Below are 19,064 nucleotides of genomic sequence, written 5' to 3' on the forward strand. Positions count from 1 at the left end.
GAGGGTACCTCATTCTCCCATGCGGCAGACACACCACCTGCCTCAGGGTCCCTCCACCTCCAGCTGACCTATATCAACGTCCCCTTACATCAGAGGACTTGGCATTTTATTTAGGTCCATCACCCTCTCGGCTGAAAGAAGATGGTGGTAGAGTCTAGATTCTCAGTGCCAAGTCTCCTCACGCTCCCAGTGCAGTTATGTTAGTGGCCTCTCGTCCCGTTTCCTCCTGTATAAAATGAGGGGCTGGGGTCCAAAATGACGAGTTTCTATGCTGTGATGTGATAGAACTGCAATGCGCCTACACAAACTTCTCACCCTTCACCCTTCTGTGCAGCATCTTTCTGATGTGCAGGACATCAATAGCCTCTGAAAGAACCAAAGGCACTGGCTGGCTTAGCTGACATGGGATCGTAGGTACTGAATGCCCCCTTGAAAAATGAGAAGAGAGACACTTTTCTTCTGGCTGTTTATTACAGAACGAGGAAAAAACACACTGGCTTGAAACAGATGCCAGATTTCAAACATAGAAGCAAAATACGAGGTGGCAATTAAAATGTGATTACACAGATTCTGGACACTGAGAAAAGATTACAGGACAGTGGGTGTGGGTTTTCTATAACAGACACTGAAATATACATGACAATAATTGCAGATAAAAATCATCAAAAACAAACCAAAAATCAAGTATTAATGTTTACAAACCCTTTTTCCCCAAACCACCAGAGCCTTACATCAAAACAAATATTGAAAGTCTTTAAACCAGGAACAACTATCTCACCTGCACCCTACAAGGGTGCATTTGGAGAGGTGCAAAGCTGGGTTTTTCTCTCATCTAAATGGGAGGACACTCTAGATCCTCAAGGTGGACAGCTCAGACAGTGTTCAGCTCACACTCTCTCTCTCGTCACCTCTCCCAAGTCTACAGAACTCTCTTAACCTCCTCGCAAATTTCCTCTGTAGCACTTATGATAAAAACAGCTTCTGCTATATGCTCACCAGGAAAGAGCTGGCGGGAGACTGAACATTTTGCAAAAGAGATTAAGAATCAAACAAGGTGATCGAATTTTCAGTGAAAATCAAAATAAATGGCCAAGTGGTTTTCTATTTGGCATTCGTCAGTTGCACAACACCTCTTGGTCACATCCACATCTTCCATTGTGACGCAGCCACCTGGCCTATAAAGTATCACTGGAGCGAACAACACAGGCTGCATTTTTGCAACAATGTATAATAAACACAAACAATGCATAATAAACACAACCGTACTGAAACAAAAGCTGTCACTTTATTTACAAAGTCACAAAATGAAGTATAAATACTTCTGTCATTAATGTTTAGGAAAACCATTTACAAAAATTTTAAATATGTACAGGTAACTTGAAAAATCACCAGATTACCATTTTGTCACAGGTAGAGAGAGGGATGGGCATGGGCTGATGCCACTCAGATTGTAATGAGGAAACACTCGCGTGGTTGTCTGGGGCCAGCTGTGAATTTGCTATGGATTCTCGCCACTCCCTAGAGTGATGTCAGCGTGTGTTGTGGGGGATGTTATTCTGGCTATTCTGGGTGACTTGGCCAGCATTCTTGGCTGCGGCATTTCGGGCAGCAGCATGCTGCTGTTCCAAAATGTCATCGATCAACCTCAGGTTGCATGTCCAGTCTTCATCTGGGCTTGCACCAGGGACTTTCACGACAGTGTCAGTGAAATCCACCTCATTGTAGTCAGGTGCTGCAATCGGGTCGTTTAATGAGGGCTGGGGCAGAAAGTCATGGGTCAGCAGCTTAGAGGGGAGACCCATTCCACTGGATGGGCCTGGGGACTGACTGACAGCAATGGCAGAGGCAGTAGTGGTGGTAGCAGCGGCAGCGGCAGCAGCCACATAGCTTGGTGGTGGCTCGATACCCTGTATGGGACTCATGGGACCAAAGCTGGCTATGCCCTGCTGGAGGGACTTGGTAGCATCCAGAATAGGCACGGGACTCTGTACTGGAGTCTGGCCAGGCCTGCCTCCTGGGGCCCCCTGACTGGGAGGCATGACTGCCTGCTGCGATGGGCAGGCTGGGGCTACCAGGGGGACTCTCACAGGTGCCTTGGCAAAGATCAAGTTACTATCAAAATGCTGCTGGAAGCTATTATCTACTTGGCTCGGGGGTCGTTCCCTCGAGACCACTGGGGTTGCAGCTGCCGCCGCCGCTGCCCATGTGTTATCATTGAACACGGTGTGCATTTTTGGCACACAGGGCTGTCGAAGCTGGTAGGGACTCAGGGGCTGGCTGCCCAAGGGGCTGGGATAGAACCCAGGCAGGGGCATCCCAGAGGGGGTGGCCCTGGGCATCTGCATATGTTGGCAGACAAAGCCAAGGCTGCCCAGGGGGTTCTGGCCTGGGTGGGAAGGTATAGGAAACCGAGGGCTATAGCTGAACATTCCTTGCTGTTTGCCCGGGGACTTTGAGATCATGCCTTCATGGCTCCGCTGCTCGCTTGGTGGGAACATTCCTGGACTCAGATTGTTCTGAAGGAGCCCAGCTCTGGGTGGCATCATGTGCTGGCTGGATGGGAGGCTTGCCTTGGTCCGCCTACACTTGGAGTTGACTTGTTCTTGGACGGCTACAGAAAGAGAGAAGGGGGGTCGGTTCCAAAGTCATACTCAACTTGGGGTGCCGCTGCTGCTGGGGAGATACCAGGCCAGTACTGACCTCTCAGCATCCATCCCTGGGTCCTACTAAGCATCCCCTGTTCTCCAACTCTTCTCAACTGCCCTTGTCCCTCCACCCTTAGCCGAGACTGTCATTCTTCTGTGGAGCCCTCCTAGACTCTGGGTCTGTGCTCACCCTCTCTGCACTGCCAAGTGCAGACCACATTGGACTGAAAACGCCAGCTTCTGTTTGTCTTTTCAAACAATCTGTAAGCTCCAGGAGGCTAGGGTCTCGGCCTGCTTTTATATTCAGTATCCTGTACACAGACCTGGCACTCCCCACCCTTTGTCAGATGAAATGGTCTTCCTGGAACTTGTCTGCCCTATCTCTACAGCGAAAGCTTGCCTGAACTGGGCAGGTGGGGCATTTAGTTGGTCTCAGGCCTAAAGGAACGATGGTTTTTGCATGAGAATGGAGGAGCAATGGTCTGATGTTGGCATTAGCTACAAAGAAAATGCTGGCCACCTGTTGGAAGGCAGGCAGCCTTTGCAGAGCCACAGGTGAGAGTGTCCTTGGCCTGGCACAACATCACTTCTGGTTGATAAGGACTGCTTACTGCATGTCTCTCCTGCTAGTCTGGAAGCTCTGCAAAGTAGGGACCATGCCTGTTTTTCTTTTGTTGTTGTTGTTATTCGTTTCTTTGTTTGTTTGCAAACAGCTGTATCCTAGGCCAATAAATGTGGATTACATTCATAGTTGCCATAGGGACCCCTGGGAACCCCCCACTACAGATTCTTTGAGGCAGAGCTTCTTTAGCCCTTTTTTCATTGCCCACACCTGAGAGATGGCCCAGGATTCCATTAAAATGGAAGGTCACTGGGAGGGAGGGCAGAAGGGCAGGATCAGAACCCTGGGGTCATGGCAGCCCTCAGTTGATTCTGATAAAACCCCAGGGGACGTGCCCTTCTCCCATTGAGAATGACTGCTTTAAGGCACAAGCCCAATTCATTTTAATCAATCTCTTGAATTAAACAGTGATGCCAGAGTCATTAATACCTGGCCTTCAACTGGGATCCTACTTAAGCTTCCAACGTGAGAGATGCAACCAGGGTGCTACCGAACTGACTCAAAGGCCTCCCGTCTTTCCCTCGATGTTGTCAGAAACACTCACAGAAACTGTTTACTTTGGGAACCACTTACCTTGAAATTGACTCATCTGTTGGGCAATATATGCACTCTGCTGTTCAGGGGTCACTGCCGTAAGATCTGATCTCTGTTTCTCTTGCTAAACGGAAGATGAAAAAGATGTGTTAAGATTACAGATACCAAAAAATAACTGCCTTGGGATCACTGTGTAGGGACCTGGGACTTGGCTTTGGTGTAGCAGAAAGCATGAGTGAACACACCAACACAAACTTGCATGCATGCCCCACCCTCCCGAGCAAAACTCCACAGGTATAAATAAAAGTTGGATTCTGCAACCTGGGTTAAAAAACCAACTGCGACAGCATAGGATGGGGCGGGAGACACAGAGCTTAACAGCGAGAGCACGTAGAAAAAGATTTAGGCATTCTGGATGTCCTTCTGCTCAGGATGGGTCAGCGGTGAGATGTGGTCACCAAAAGAGCGCATGTAACATTAGGCTGCATTAATAGAAGCAGAGTATGTAGAAGGAGGGAGGTGACAGTCCTATACTACTCTGCCTTGGCCAGACCATGTCTATAGTTCTGACAAAAGTCTGGGCATGCCAGTCTCAGGGAGACCCAGATGAACCAGCTGCATTCAGAGGACACTAAGTGATGAAGGTAGGGCTCAGCTCCAAACCACACAGACAAGGAATGGTGAGCAAACCAGGGATGCTGGGGCTGGGGCAGAGCTGACTCTGGGCTGTGTGGTTATGGGTGCCCGGCTTCTGCGGGGTTGTCATGGGGAAAGGGCTGACGCTTGTTCTTGGTGGTCCTGGCACGGACAGCAAGATGATCATAAGGTCAGATGGATGCGCTGTCTGACGCCAGAGGGAACCACTGATTGCCAACTTCCCTTCTTTCTCCTGACTGGCTGCAAGCACGGGCTACTGGGATGAGCTTCCTGTCTCCATCTCCAAACTGGGTGGGCAGGAGGAGGAGCCAAGCTTCAGGGACACAGACCCAGCACTGAGTGTGGAAGTGGCTCAAGGGGAAGCCCAGAGAGAACCAGATGAGGGCATGTAAAAGGCACGGTTTGCCCTTTGCCCAGAGACCCTAAGCCATTTGGTCCCAGTTTGTGACTGGGACCCAGATCTGACTCCCAGTCCAGTGCTCACCCACTGCCATCTCTCCCCACTTCTCAAGAAGTCTGTTCGCTAGTGTGCTGACAACCAATGCAACTCCATCAGGGAGCACATTCCTGAGTCCACTTTCTGAGCTGTGTCCCCCAGATGCCAGAAGAATTGACCCTACGACATGAGCTGGCCTACTTTTCTGCTGTCACAGACGCTGGTGTGGGACGAAGGCGGGCAGAGGGCTGGTTCTTGGGAGGGTGCCCAGCCCCCAGGCCCGGCGGCCGTTCCTGCCGAGGTAGAGAGGACAAATACATGGCACCAGGTAGACTACACTAGAAGCAATTTCACCATCCTACCCACTTAGCCTGCTTCCTGTCCAAGCTCTTGCCCCCACTCCCTTGGGGTTGCTGGGGGTACTATTTGTCAGCTGACCCATGGAGCTGCTCTCTGCCTGCTAAAGCATGAGGTAGGGGCGACAGGACCGCCTTCATGTGTGCTCACTGTACTAAGCACTCTGCACCCATTTATTTCACATCATCTCGAAAGAATTCTTTGAAGTAGGTACGCTATTATCCTAATGACACTGATTTGGACACTGAGGAACAGAAGGGCCATATGCCTTCCCAAGGCCACGCCATCAGAAAGTGGGGGAGCGCAAGGATCTGCCTGAGACGCGCAGGGTGGGCAGGCATTTTTGAGGCAATCTTGTCACTTCTGTTCTTCTCTTCGACCCTTACACCAGCTCTAGGAGATCTGAGCAGAAGATCTACAGATGCCAGCTTACTGACATGACATCCGAGGCTCAGACCGAGAGATTATACGACTTGCCGAAAGCAACCTGGCCGGGATGTGCCACGGTTCCTAACTGCAGACCCAGTGCTTTCGCCTGTCTAGCTGCTTCTGGGGACCAGCTCCTGTGGCCAGGCAGGTCTACACCAAGTCTAACTCTGTCTCCACCTGCTACCCTACCAGTTTCATCAAATGACACAGTCGTACAGGGGCAGGGGGCAGATGGAGTCTACAGAGTGTGACCGAAAAAAAATTAGGGGAAGGGCAGAAGAGCCCCAAGGGAAAGAGGCAGAGAGGAAAGACACCTGAAGGGCATTGGAGACAAAAGTCTGAGGGTGGAGGAACTGGGTAGTGTCTGCCAGATGAAGCAGAGCGCCGCTCACACAGTCCAGTGTTACAGGGACAGTAGGAATGTTGGCTACTGTTCATCCAAGGAAGCACAAAACCCAGAGCATCCAAAATTGAAGGGAAAATCCAGCCAGCGGCGTGGCTCCGCGAACTCCCAAGTGCAAAGGGCACACTTGATGTCCAGCCTGCAGGCCGGGCCCACTGGCTTCCCGGGTCTTTGCCGTCAACCAGGGTCTCTTTGTACTGCTGGGGTGGTCCAGGACACTGCCAGCCCTGTGCTCCGGGTCCAGCCCTGTTGTCCCTGGCCCCGCAAGCCAGAGCCTTCTCTCCAGGCCTCCCTAGGAGGCTGTTTCCTTTGTTTTGCAGATGAAGGCCCCCATCCTTTGTTCTGAATCAATGTGCTCCAAAGATAAGCCCCAAGAAAACAGTTGTTGCCTTTTGACACTGACAATTAGAATCATTGGAAAATGGAGAAAACAGGAAATGACAAATGTTTTTAGTGACCAGGAGGAAGCTGTGTCTGAAAATTGCTGTTTGGTGACAGACATTCATGAAGGATGGCCCAGGCAACCTGTGGCTTTTCATAAGCATGCTCATGGAAGCCATCAAATGACTCATTTTTCGAAGGCTGAAATTGTCATTGTGCTTGGCCCTATTGTGCCAAGTGGCACTGACAGGGCAGCTTTGGTGGGCCCTTTTCAAGCCTGGGTGTGCTTCCCCGATGCTGGTCACCTTGCCAAGCTTGAGTTGGTGCCATCGACAAGTCTCCTAGAGATCTAGGGTCCTGGCTCTTCCCTGTCACACCTCCTCCCGGTCCCACTGAGCCAAGGAGCCACATTCACAGACAGGTCTTAGCCGGGATAGTGATCCAGGAAGTCATGGAGTTGCTTTTCTATAAGCTTCTTGCTGATGTTCAGGAAGCTGCAAAGCCCTGGCCCATGTGTGGGGGCTCATGGCAGGGCTAGTACTTCATTCATGTGCTAGTCAGGAGAAAGAGGCAAAATGCTGGTCCAAGTCCCGCTGCTGCCCCCTGGCACAGCTGAGCCCAACAGGGCCTCCCAGCAGGCCAAGCCAGTTGCTGTGTCAGCTTCGCCCTTCAGCCACCGCACGTGAATGGCTCCTTTAAGTCCCATGGAATCACCTGGATGCTTCCTCTCACCACTGCAGGGTAAGAATGGCCTCAGGGCTTGTTCGACCACTTAATCTGGCAAAGGGAGGTGGAAGATAGAGGTGAAGCAGAAGGGCGGGTGATCAGCAGGTGTCCACAAAGGGTTCCTGGATTTCCCGAAGATTCAGACTGAAGTCGCTGGCCCCGCGATCTTTGGGAGGAGAACATTCTGACTGGGGAGGGGATTCCAATGGAACATCTTCTGGGAGACGCCAGGGGATGGATCCAAAGCCTTACTCTGTACAGCACATTGAGGCAGGGAAGGAGAGAGGGAGGAAGGAAGGAGAAATGGAGGTAGGGAGGGAAGGAGACAGGGAGGGGAGAGGGAGAGAGGAAGGGAAGGAGGGGAAAAAGACAGAAGGAACAGGGCAGGGGGAGGGGCAATGGAAGGGAGGGGAAAGAAGGACAGAAGGAGGAGGGAGATTTCTTTTCCTACAACTAGGAAACCCCCGCCTCCTTTCCCAGCAGATGCAGCGTGCCCCCGCACAGAACTAGCCTGCCATGCAGCAGAAGGTACTCAACTCTGTGTTAGAGGTTCAAAAGTGTATGAGCTCTAGTATCTCGGTTTGTTTATTACTCCACTAGGAAAAGCATCTTCTTTTGTAGTTTTTGGAAGCCAGATCTGGATACATCTCACCCATCCTTCTGACTTTTCCTTTGAAATGACAGGAAGACAGCATTCTGCATGGAGACTATGAATTCAAGACCTGAATTCTGGGGGCTCCCGCATCCATATGGATGGGGACACCTCAAACTGGCCGCGCGGCCCATGGATGGAGGCAACGTAGACACTTCTTCAGAAGCCTTGTCTGAGGAAGTGTGGATGTTCTTAGGTAAAAACTCTCCTCCCTCAGGTGTTAATCACAAACCAGTGTCCTCCTACAGTGAATGTCACGTGACATTCATTTCGTAGTCCCTTCTGATTCTCAGATCCTGCGACTCAGTTTCTTCAGAATGCTTCCAGAGGAGGAAGGACCACTGGGAGTGATGAGTGTGCCATCAGGCCACCTCCCCTCCCTTCAAATCCTAGAGGCCAAGATCTGGAGGCTGGTGAGATACTTGCCCTTTCGTGTTGTCTTTGCTCGATGCCTTTCTGGGCCCTAGTGCAGCCAGAGACGTGTGAGCCTCATTGACTCTGGGGCCCCCAGAACAAACCTGTCCAAATACCAAGATGGGAAGACACAGTTTACTTGGCAGCCCAGTGTGTCCCTCTGTCAGTCAGCTGACATTTCTCGTGGGTCTACATTGGGCCAGGCTCTTTCTCAGGAATAGAAATAGCACTGCGCATCTCTATTCATGGAGTTTACGATGGAGGGCAGACTGACGAGACACAAGTAAGTTGAAGATCATTTTAGATGATTACACATCTTCTAAAGGGACTATGATGCGTGAAGGGATCGGGAGCCAGTGAGAGGATGTGGGGGACGGCAGAAACCTCGGGTTAGTGCGTGGGGCCCTGAACATAAATCAGAACCTGCCACGCTGTTCTTTAAGCTGAGTGAGACCAGGGAGAGAGGGCAGCAGTGGCCTGCTGGGGTCTTTCTTTGCCCCTCCTGGCCCCTGGCACATGAGCCGAAGACCTCCTCCATGGTGATGGTGCTGTCTTGGGGTCTGAGCCAGTCTGAAGTGGTCACTGGGGGCTTCATAAATCGACGACATCAAAGGCGAACGGCAGAAAGCCATAGGTTTGCTTTTTTAGTCTCCATTTTCTGTCTTTTCATTTGACCTCTGATTGCATGAACTCTATTCTAACTCCTCCCTGGTCTCCTCGGTGGTTTCAGGGCTGCCTGGTCCCGGAAGGGCTTGGTCTAAATGCTGGGAATGTCCCAGGGCAGAGGAAACAAGTGTCTTTGCAGCTTGCCTTTCTTCTTCCCCTGTGGTGCCTGCATCCTACGTCTGGCCTTCCTGAGTCACTGGCTGAGCTGGCGAGGTCCTGTCCCTCAAAGTGTCCCCAGGTAGGAACAACTTTCGAGGCTTAGTAGGGAAGATTTTGGGGCCGAGCATCTGCCCCAGCCTTCACTGCTGGGTGGAAGGCCTTAGCTTTGGTAGTGACATGGCAAGTGGGGGGATAGGAATTCACAAGGCAAGCTAGTCGGGATACTCTTGTTTTTGACTTCCGAGGACAGGGAAGGGCAAGGGGAACACAGTGACATCCTGAGTGGACGATGTCCCCATCTGTTTTTGCTAATTGTTTCCCTGGCAGCGCTGTGCTGGACAAGATTTCTCAGGTTTCAGCTGGAGAGCACTGTGACTCCACGAGTACACAGAAAAAGGGGCAAAAAAAGAGGAAAAAAAAATCAATAGCCCTTAAACGGAAAGCACTGCTTGTTCTTCCAGGCCGCGGCAGGCAGATAGAGAACAAGGCAGTACGTACCAAAGCAAAATTTCCATTAAAGGCCAGAATCCCAGAGGCCTTTTCAGCCTGATGACCATCTTCTGATCGCTATCACTTAGAAATGCTTGCTTCTCCAGTCTTCTTGCAGACAGGGCAGATGTTCTACGCACACCGATATTTCATGCACCAGAACAACACCACCACGATCAAAATGAAATTCTCTGCAAAGGCCCACTCTGGCTGGTAGCCACCATCTTGCTCTCATGACCACTAATGTGCCTCTTTAAGGGCAAGTCAAGCCATTCCTTCTAGACTATGCAGGGTGATCCAAACTCACGGCCACGTTGGACAGGCTTGGCTTGGATTCCTTCTGCCTGCCTTACCCAGGCCACCAGTCCTCCAGTGGGGAAATCCAACTTCCCACTTTTAGGGTACGCGAGTCCTGGGTGGGGCGAAGGAACACCTCGGGGGCGGAGTCCACAGTGGCTCGCTGTCAGGAGAGGCAGTTCCTGAGCACCCACCAGGCATGGAGCAGGCAGGCACTGGGACGATTCGAGGTGCAGAAGCGTAGCCCCTGTCCCCCTTGGGCCTACAGTCTGGCCACAGGGACGGGACAGACAGGCAGGGAAGGAACTTGGGTGCTGGAAGGTGGACGGCAGGGAGGGAGCAACTGCATCTGGGGCAATCCCCACTCATTTCCCTGGAGGTGAGGCTGAGGCACCTGGAGCACTCTGCTTGCTTGGGTGTCGTCTCTGCCAAAGATTGGCCAGGACACAGTAGAGAAATCTCTCCTAGGTATACAGAGCTTTATGGGCTGTCACCTCCTGTGTTCCTCCCAACAACCCTGTGAGGCAGGCGGGCAGGCTGAGCAGGGGACTGCGCCCCGGTTGACAGATGAGGAAAGCGAGGCTCGGGGGAAGTAACTTACCTACAGCGTCGCAGCTAGGCAGTAGTGGAGCGGGCACCTGCCTCCAGGCCTTCGGATCCCAGCCGCCCCAGGGCGCTGCCTCTGAGGTGCTGTACGAGGAGGTGACTCGGGCCAGCTCATGAGCAAAGGAGCTGCCGGGCAGGAAGGACTCACTCCCCAGGGCCTGGCAGGATGGGGGCTGTCGCCCGAGGCTGACCTGGGGGGGGCTGGCTTCCCAAAGTTTGCAGGCTTTGTCTACATGAGTCTACAACAACCGATTGAACAATCCATCAGCTGCTTGGCCACAAAATGGTTCTGACTGATCTTGTCACTTCCCTGACCGCCTAGCTGGGTCATTTGGGTGTTGTGGTTATACACACCAACTGGTCTGGGGTAACAAAACCAAGTAGCTTTGTGGTCTTAATTGTCTTGGGTCACAGACTGCTTTGAGAATCAGTTAAAAGCTATGATCTCTCTCCACAGAAAAAGCATTTACGGTGGTGTCTCCCCCTTCCCAGCCCACCAACACTTTACATATAATTTCGGGGTTTTTCTGGTCCACTTAATACCCATCCGTGGATCTCAGTTAAGGATCCTCTGCCTTGACCGGCCACCGTCATGTTGAAACTGGGAGTAAGGCTAGGTCAGATAGCTGGTTCATCAGCAATGACCTTGACCAATCTTGTTCCCTCCCCACCCCGTTGCCTCCCACAACAGAGCACACAGTTCTCAACTGGTTTGTAGGTATGTGTGTGGACATGCTGAGGAAATCTGCAAAACCAAATGGTGAGTGCAAAAACCAAACAGTCAAGTGGAAGTCTCACAAACGGCCACGTCCCGAACTGTAGTCCTCACTGCACTTCACCTTGCCAGGACCCCAAGGTTTCAGGACTTGTGTTTGGGTGCAACCTCCCCTTTCCATCGTATTTCGGAAGACAGGCGTTTCATCAGAATTAAACGTATGACCCAATTCTTTCAGCCAAAGGCAATTAAAAAACCCCACACTTGATATCCATGTCAGAGAAAGCTTCAATACTCAAATGAGCTACTGAGATAACCCTGACATCCTGACGAGCACACCAAGCACTTGGCAATAGTGGTGTCCAAAAGTACCGGGGTGGGGGCGGGGGCGGGGGGAGCCTGCCTTGACGAGAAGTTCTTCTTTCTGCCTGAGACAGCCTCTTCACACTCATGCTTTTAACACCTGAGCTGCTAGTGATCATCTGCGTCTCCTACCAAACATCCCAGAAGAAAGGGACATATTTATCCCCCATATCTAAGCTAAACAGTTGGAGATAGTTCGATTCATTGCAAGAAAGAGGTACTAAGCACCTGCCGTGGGCAAGTCTCTGCAGTAGATGATAGGCCAGTAAATAGTTGGATGCATTATTCGATCAACAACAAGAATTGCCACCACTAAATTTATCGAGCTCTTGCTATGCATCAGGCATGATCCCAAGTGCTTTCAATACTTTCAATATCCAGTCTCACTCGGTCCTTTCAAAGGCCATATATGAGGCAGCAACTATTATTGTCTTTAATTTACAGATGAGGGCACTGACACCCAGAGAGATTAACTGAGTTGTCCAAAGTCACACACTAGTTAACAGCAGAGCAGGATGCAAACTCAGGTTTACCTCATTCCTAAGCCTATATGTAGTTTGCCATGGTGTGTGTGTAGTCATTAACTTGTCATATGAAAAATAAGTTTTGAAATATAGACTATTAAAATATGCCATTGAGAAAAGTACAGCTGATATTTTACAAGGGGGCTCTAGACAAATTTTAAATGATGAATTATCTCTACTTAAAGATGGCACTAGGAACATAATCTAATACCTGGAGAGTTTTAGAGATTACACCCCCACCCCTTACAAAACCAAAAACCCAAACCAAAAACAACAGGAAATATTCTCAGCAAGGCACTTAGGAAAGAAAACTTCTTTGCCATTTGACGGTGTATCAAATGTGGAAGGCCCAGTGCCCTTCTCCTTAGGGTAGGGTTCAGTAGAGAGCTAAGTTCACTGGCCATCTCTAGCTCCAATTTGTCCTTGGACCAAGGACATCTAGGACAAGAGCAGAAATGTCGCTTTCTACAATTGACAACTCTTTATACCTGCATACCCAGCTCCTTGATCACCTTAAACACGATGTTATATTCACAATGAAGTTTTTACAATCTCAATATGCAAATATTACTAGAGTTCCGGTTACCTGTCCATTCCATGATGATACATTGAAAAGCAACGAATGAGGCTTATCTGTAAGCTTTTACTCAGGAATCCTTGAAAGCTTCATGAGACTTCTAAGATATTGGCGATGGATCGAGAAACAGGAATCCTGCCCCTCCATCAGCATTGACATACTAGTGCAATGCCTCAGTAGTTCATCATGCAGAAACAACTGCGGATGGCACAAAGGAATGACCAACAGTGGAAGATTCCTCCACAGTTCTATTCAGCAGCAACTGGCAGTGGACCTGGAGCCACTCATTCAAGTAGAGCAGAGTGGAAGCAGACAGTTTGCAGGCCAGTGCAATCCCAGTTAAAAAAAATGAAATAAACAATAACATTCAATCTTGACTCTAACTAGGAGCTTTATAGCTGGTGCTCATGGGTATTCTCCATTTAATTTGGAAAAGAAACTGCTTATCATATATCCTTTCATTGTAAGGCCCGAGTTGCAAGGAAGAGGTCGTTAGGGACAGCTCTACTAGAGGTTTCCAAACATAAGGTACATCCATCTCTTTCCTTGGAATCACGAAAAATCGCAGAATAACAAGTCCACCAGTTACTGGTGGCCATGAACGATAATAGCTCGTGGACTGGCTGGTTCCATGTGATTCCAAATTTCATAGAATTTAGACCACGGGATGGGTAATGGTGCCTGACTTCATGAAGCTCACACCCACTCAACGCCCTGGACCCTGGGCTACCCATGATTACAACAAAGCTGGCCCAGGGTCCCTTCACCTGAAAAATCCTGCAATGGCTGGCAACTGTCTATAGAGATACAAGCACATCCTGCTAAGCCCTGTCCCTTGACTTTCCATCCTGCTGGCAGCCAGGTTCCATAGTGCCATGTACTCTACCCTCAAGTGACACTGAACTCCATGTGTGTTCAGCCCTCTGCGCCTATGCTCCTTGATTCACCTGGCCTGGAATCCCCTTTCTCTATGTTTCCACTCTGGGATTTCTATATGTCCTTCAAGATCCAGCTCCTCTACCCTGGGAATTCTGCTCTCCTTTGGTCTACCTCTTGTAGATAAATACCTCTAGCTAACCTTGCTGAGCCAAATCTTAATTGTCTCTGAATCCCTCTGGTACCCAGACAGTGCCTGGCACAGGCAAGGGGCTCAGCAGATATTTGGAAAATCCAATCAACTTTACTGTTATGAGTTTGGCATGATGTCCCAGGCACTTGGGAGATGATAACCTGGTGAACACTGTGCTGGCCTCTTTTTGGGATAAACTGAACCTTGACCCTCATTTAAGCACATCTACTCATCCATTTTCAATGCCGTTGTGTTAATAAAACCCACCAATAGAACAGAGAAGGATCATAATCACTCCATGAAAATAACATCAGCTAACACATTTACTGGGCACGCACTCTGTGCTGGACACTGAACTCTGTGCACACATGCATTTAAGACCATCTCTAGTTTACAAGACAAGGAAGTGGACAAAAGCTTACCCAGGACACAAAGTAGCAGGTGGGGTACAGACCTGGATCTGATTGACAGAGTGACTAAAACCCAAGCAGCTCCTGGGTTTGGAAATGTAAAGGCTCCTTCTCTGCACATGGAGAGAAAACAATCAGGGGTCTCCCTTCATTCACATGGGAGTAGCTCCACCTTGTTGGCTATTCCAAGGCATCACCATAGCTCAAATGGGATCTGGTAAAGAAGTTAAGATTAAGACTAACCCCTATAGATATGCAGCTGCTTTGCCAGAAGTAGACAGAAATTGCTCGGACTTTCTAAGTTACTGACTGGGTTAGATATTGGTCCAATCTTCTCTACCACAGAGATTCAGAAGGAGGGATGTGTGCATTGGCGAAGCTATAGTTGTACACTATAATTCTACTGGTTTCTGGGAGCTTGTGGATTTCTAGACTTAATCATGCAGGAGTTCAGGCAATGAACCCTGAATTTGTCGTCTCTTTTCTTTCCCTGGTCTTTACTAAGTATATAACAGGCAAGCAGAGAAAGCTCAGGAGAGGTACATGGAGACTTGGAGCAGATTCCAGAGACTCTCAGGAGTTCAAGATCCTTCAGGGCTGGGCTGACTTCAGAAGCCAGCCCCAGTTGTTCAGGTCACTAGTTAAGACGAACATGCTAGGACACAAAATGTTATCCACATAGCTCGAAGAGATCAAGGCAGAGCTGTGGAAGATGCTGAGTCTTTAGGCAAATTGGTGAATGTCCCTACCTGTCGAACAGAGGTGACAGGAGACAGTTTTGTAAATCCGAAGTAATACATTGGGAAAGCAGGAAAATTTAACGTTGAGTCAGACTTTTTGGCTTCTTGTGTACCATTATCTTATTTGACCAAGTGCAAATGAGATTTCAATATATCACAACCATATGTCTATTAATAACAATATGGAAAGCTATATAAGTCTGAGATTTCATAAGGAATAGAATCCCAGAAGCGCTATAAGCAGCATTGTCTACGAAAACTGTCTGAGATGATGTTGAATCAACCTCCTCAAAAGAAAAGAATGTTCTATCCCTGCGCTGTCCAATGTGGTAGTCACTGGTCACATGTGGCAACTGAGCACCTAAAATGTGGCTAGTGCAAATAGAGGACTGAATTCCCACTTTTATTCACTTTAAATTAATTTAAATTTAAATAGCCACATGTGGCTGCTGGCTACAGTACTGGAGAGCACAGCTCTTTGGCATAATGGCAGGTTTTGGAGAAAGAAGGTCTGGACTTCACCATTGATTTGCCATTTCTTAGCTATGTTAATTGTGGGGAAGTTACTTAACCTTTCTGTGCCTTAATTTCCTCATCTGCAAAAGGGAGTTAATGGCTGTACCTTATCCATAGAGTGGCGGGGGTTATAAAGACTGCGTTAACGCATATACAGTGCTTGCATGTTGTGTGCTCTCTCAGAAGGCTACTTAGTGGTAGTCTTAATGATAACGCCTCTGCCATGTATCGAGCACATTTACAATGCTCTAGGCATCGTCCTATGAATTTTACGCGTTGGCCTGGAATTGGATGTGTTGCTCTAGGTGTGGTCTCATCAACACAGTTCAGCAGGGCTGTCACTTCTCATTTTTTTTTTAGCAAAATACACTAATAATAATGATAAATGATCATTTCTGTAAAATTACAAAACTTTATGGAGAACTACGTAATGTAAGGCACTGTGCTCAGCCCTTTCTTGGGGTCATTTCAATTAATGAATTCTCAGAACAATCCTAAGTGGGAAGGTAATATTAGGATCCCATTGTAAAGATGAGGAAACTTAAGCACAAAGAGGTTAAATGACTTGCCTAAGGTCACTCGTTAGTAGTGACCTTGCCAGAACCTGCACGAGAACCTAGATATGGTCTTGACTTCAAGATCTATGCACTGAGTTTTGCTTGATTGAATTGCGCAAACGAAACCTCGCATTTGCTCTAAGCAGACCAACAGCAGCAAGAAGATTCTGGAAGGCTGCTAGGGGTCCACAGCTGTGCAATGGTCTCTGGGCTAGCTACTGTGTGACCTAGTGTTCTTTTCTTTTTACGACTGTATCGTAAAATGAGAACTCCAAGTTAGGGAAGTTCTGTTATGATACATGCGGCATGGGGGTATGAGGGAGATAGCACTCACCAAATAGATTCTGCAAAGAACTCTAGGGTAGCCCCGATCCCACCTATATCCTTGGAACAGTATACCTATAGAATAGGTATACTCTATGCAAGAGCCAGAAGAGCTTGAGCTTTTCTGTATTTTTCCTCTATAAATGTATATACAATTTTACTTTAACATTTCAAAGTTTATGTCTAGGGCTGAATACAATTGATGAGGCCCCAAATCAAGTTCACTTAAGTCAACAAGCTCTCAGAGTTGGAATTTAATCACAGGATTGAGTTGAACTTTGCCTCGAGAAATAAAATAACCCCACAACACAAAAAGGTAAAATTGATAACGTATAAATCAATTAAGGAATGAAGGGATATATTTTTCTGCACCATTAATTCCAATGAATAAGCAAGTAGCCTGTTGACTCCCTGGGCTAGAGACTATGGCATACCTTCTTGTAGTGCCAGGCACAGAGCAGGTCTGTAGTACATTGCCATTTAGGCTGGCCGTTTTCTGTGGGGGCAGTTTTGCAGAGTAGCCAGTGCTGCACCTGTAATCAGTAATGCTGGGTCATGAGGTAGAAAGACTGCATGGTTGGCCAGGCTAGGTGGGCCACTGAGAATCATCCCGGAAGCAAGCTAAGGTCAAGTGCACTGCTTCGGGGACCATCAGGGGCTGGGTCAAAGGGCAAGGACACCAAGACTCTCTGGAGTCTAGGGCTTCAGTAGCTGGGAGAAACAACGGTTCTGACAGCTTCTGGAAGTTTACTATATTAGCTTGTGATGATGATGGTGATGATGATAACATCTACTATGTACTGAACAGGTACAATGTGCCGGGCACTGAGTGAAACAGTGTGCAGTTTTTATCTCCCTTTATCACTGCAGCAACCCGGCAAGATGGGCACCATTATTATCTCCATTTTATAGGTGAAGAAAATAAGGATCAGAGAAGCACAAAAACTTGCTCAAAGTCACACGGTAAGTAAATGGCAGAGCTAGAAGTTGAACCTGGGTCTCACTTACTCCAAAATGTAGCCTCTTAATTACCAGTACTAAAAATGCAATGTCTAAAGCCTAACCCTCATGCTTATGCATATCCTCTCCCCCGATATCTTCCAGTGTCTCCCCGTGGGTACAGTAAGCACCGCTGACAGTCCCCAGGGTTCCAAAGGAGCCATCCAACTAACTGTCACATTCGGGCAACCGAGGAAGGGAGAGGCAGGATTTCCTCTGGAGACTTCCGGATTTAGACAACAGATTTATTTAATGCACGCATCTAAATCCAGTCCCTCCCCTCCCAAGGTCCCACTAAAAGTACAGTAAGGGCTTGGTTTCATCTGCAAAGACAGAATCCCGCAATGGTAAGGAGAAAGCTCTAGGAGATAACAACATCATAATTTGCAATACTCAAAAGCAGCTAGACCAGAGTCAACTGACTACACAGCCCCAGGGAAGCTGAATCACAAGACAGAAAGGAGTAAAGCAGAAAAACAGCTTGGTCTACGTGACAGAATCTTCATCAGGCTCATGATAGCAGCCCCAGGTTGTCTCAGGAACTGAGAAGTGAAGTGAACAGGGGCGGCCAACGTAATGGGGTAGATCCCCGGATCCCCTCTCTGAATCTATGCCCCTGGGGTTCTGCCTCTCCCTCACATTGTCAGAGATCTGGCTTGACCATTTGCTGCTGAAGTTCCTGCTCAGCCTTCCACATCCTGCTGTCTGGATTAGCTGGGGACTCTCACTTCACCCTGCAGAGGTGTTCTGCTTTGACCTACATCTGGAAGCTGGAGGTGCTGGAGGCAGACAGAGCAGCCAAATCCCTCTGGCCATACACCTGGGTGTCCAGTGCCATGGCCATGATCCTACCCAGCATCCTGATGGTGGTGGGCACCATGCATTCCTTTATGAGGACATGCTTATAGCCACTGAGTCCCTAAACAACTGAGTCTGTAAGAGGGGACCTGGTGCAGCTTCTCTTCTTCTGGAAGCCTTCATCTAATAGTGGTACTATGACTCTTTGCTGCTTATGGACACGCTTAGATGTGCTCGCCACTCAGTTATTCAAAACAAAGTGATTGCTTGTTTGAGTTCATGAACAAGTGGTGAATCTATATAGAAATGCGTTGACTGTCGGAATCAAGACAGTGGTCACCTCTAGGGAGAGGAAGTGGCTGTGATCAGAAGGGTCACATGGAGCTCTACTCACGGGATGACAATGTTCTACTTCCCAACCTAAATGGTGGTGACGCTACACTTCTTTAAATTGCATATAGGCCTTGCATACTACTCTGTATCTGTTTTATATTGTAAAATAAAAAGAAAAAGCTAAATATACAACTCAATGTCTGTAATGTGAAATATATATTTCTGCAAAGAAAAAAAATAATGAATACTATGTTCCAACATGTTAACAGTAGTTATCCCCGACTTACTTAAATATTATATTCTTGATGTTTTCTGCATTTTCCAAGTTTACTACAAAGAGCACATATTAGCCTGATAATCGAAGATCATAAAACATATTGAAGAAAGACAAGGTCCCCATCTAAGATTGAAACTAATGAGGATCAACACAAGACAGATGGGATGAGCCATCTGTGGAAATCCATGCAGAAGACAACTATCTGATGAGATTGGTGATGTGCCGATCTAACTAGGACAAGCTTGAAGCTCACCAAGGAGCCTAGCTGTGCTCCTGGAGTCGGCTCTAGGAAGTCAGGATAGTTATCTTTGGGAAGAGGGAGGGCTTCTAAGATATTTCAGAGTTCTACTTCTTAATCTGGTTGATAGATGCATAGGTGATGGTTTTAT

At 48.4% G+C, this 19,064-nt stretch overlaps 1 protein-coding gene across 6 annotated transcripts in view; it reads right to left on the reverse strand.

The window, feature by feature from the left end:
• MAMLD1 (mastermind like domain containing 1) overlaps nt 1–19,064 on the reverse strand; it is a 120,050-nt gene that overhangs the window by 2,187 nt on the left and 98,799 nt on the right. For 3 of the 6 annotated variants that reach the window (XM_023525119.1, XM_011383598.2, XM_023525120.1), the window contains 3 exons: nt 16,703–16,801; nt 3,841–3,925; nt 453–2,611 (listed from right to left, as the gene is read on the reverse strand). In XM_023525119.1, the coding sequence (XP_023380887.1) occupies nt 1,530–2,611; nt 3,841–3,925; nt 16,703–16,801 (1,266 nt within the window). In that variant the 3' untranslated portion in view covers nt 453–1,529. Of the gene's footprint in view, nt 1–452; nt 2,612–3,840; nt 3,926–16,702; nt 16,802–19,064 lie in introns of those variants that run through there. The other 3 variants (XM_023525121.1, XM_023525118.1, XM_023525117.1) reach the window with 2 other exon arrangements.

This window comes from Pteropus vampyrus, unplaced genomic scaffold, assembly GCF_000151845.1.
Source record: "Pteropus vampyrus isolate Shadow unplaced genomic scaffold, Pvam_2.0 Scaffold529, whole genome shotgun sequence".
Taxonomy (NCBI): Eukaryota; Metazoa; Chordata; class Mammalia; order Chiroptera; family Pteropodidae; genus Pteropus; species Pteropus vampyrus.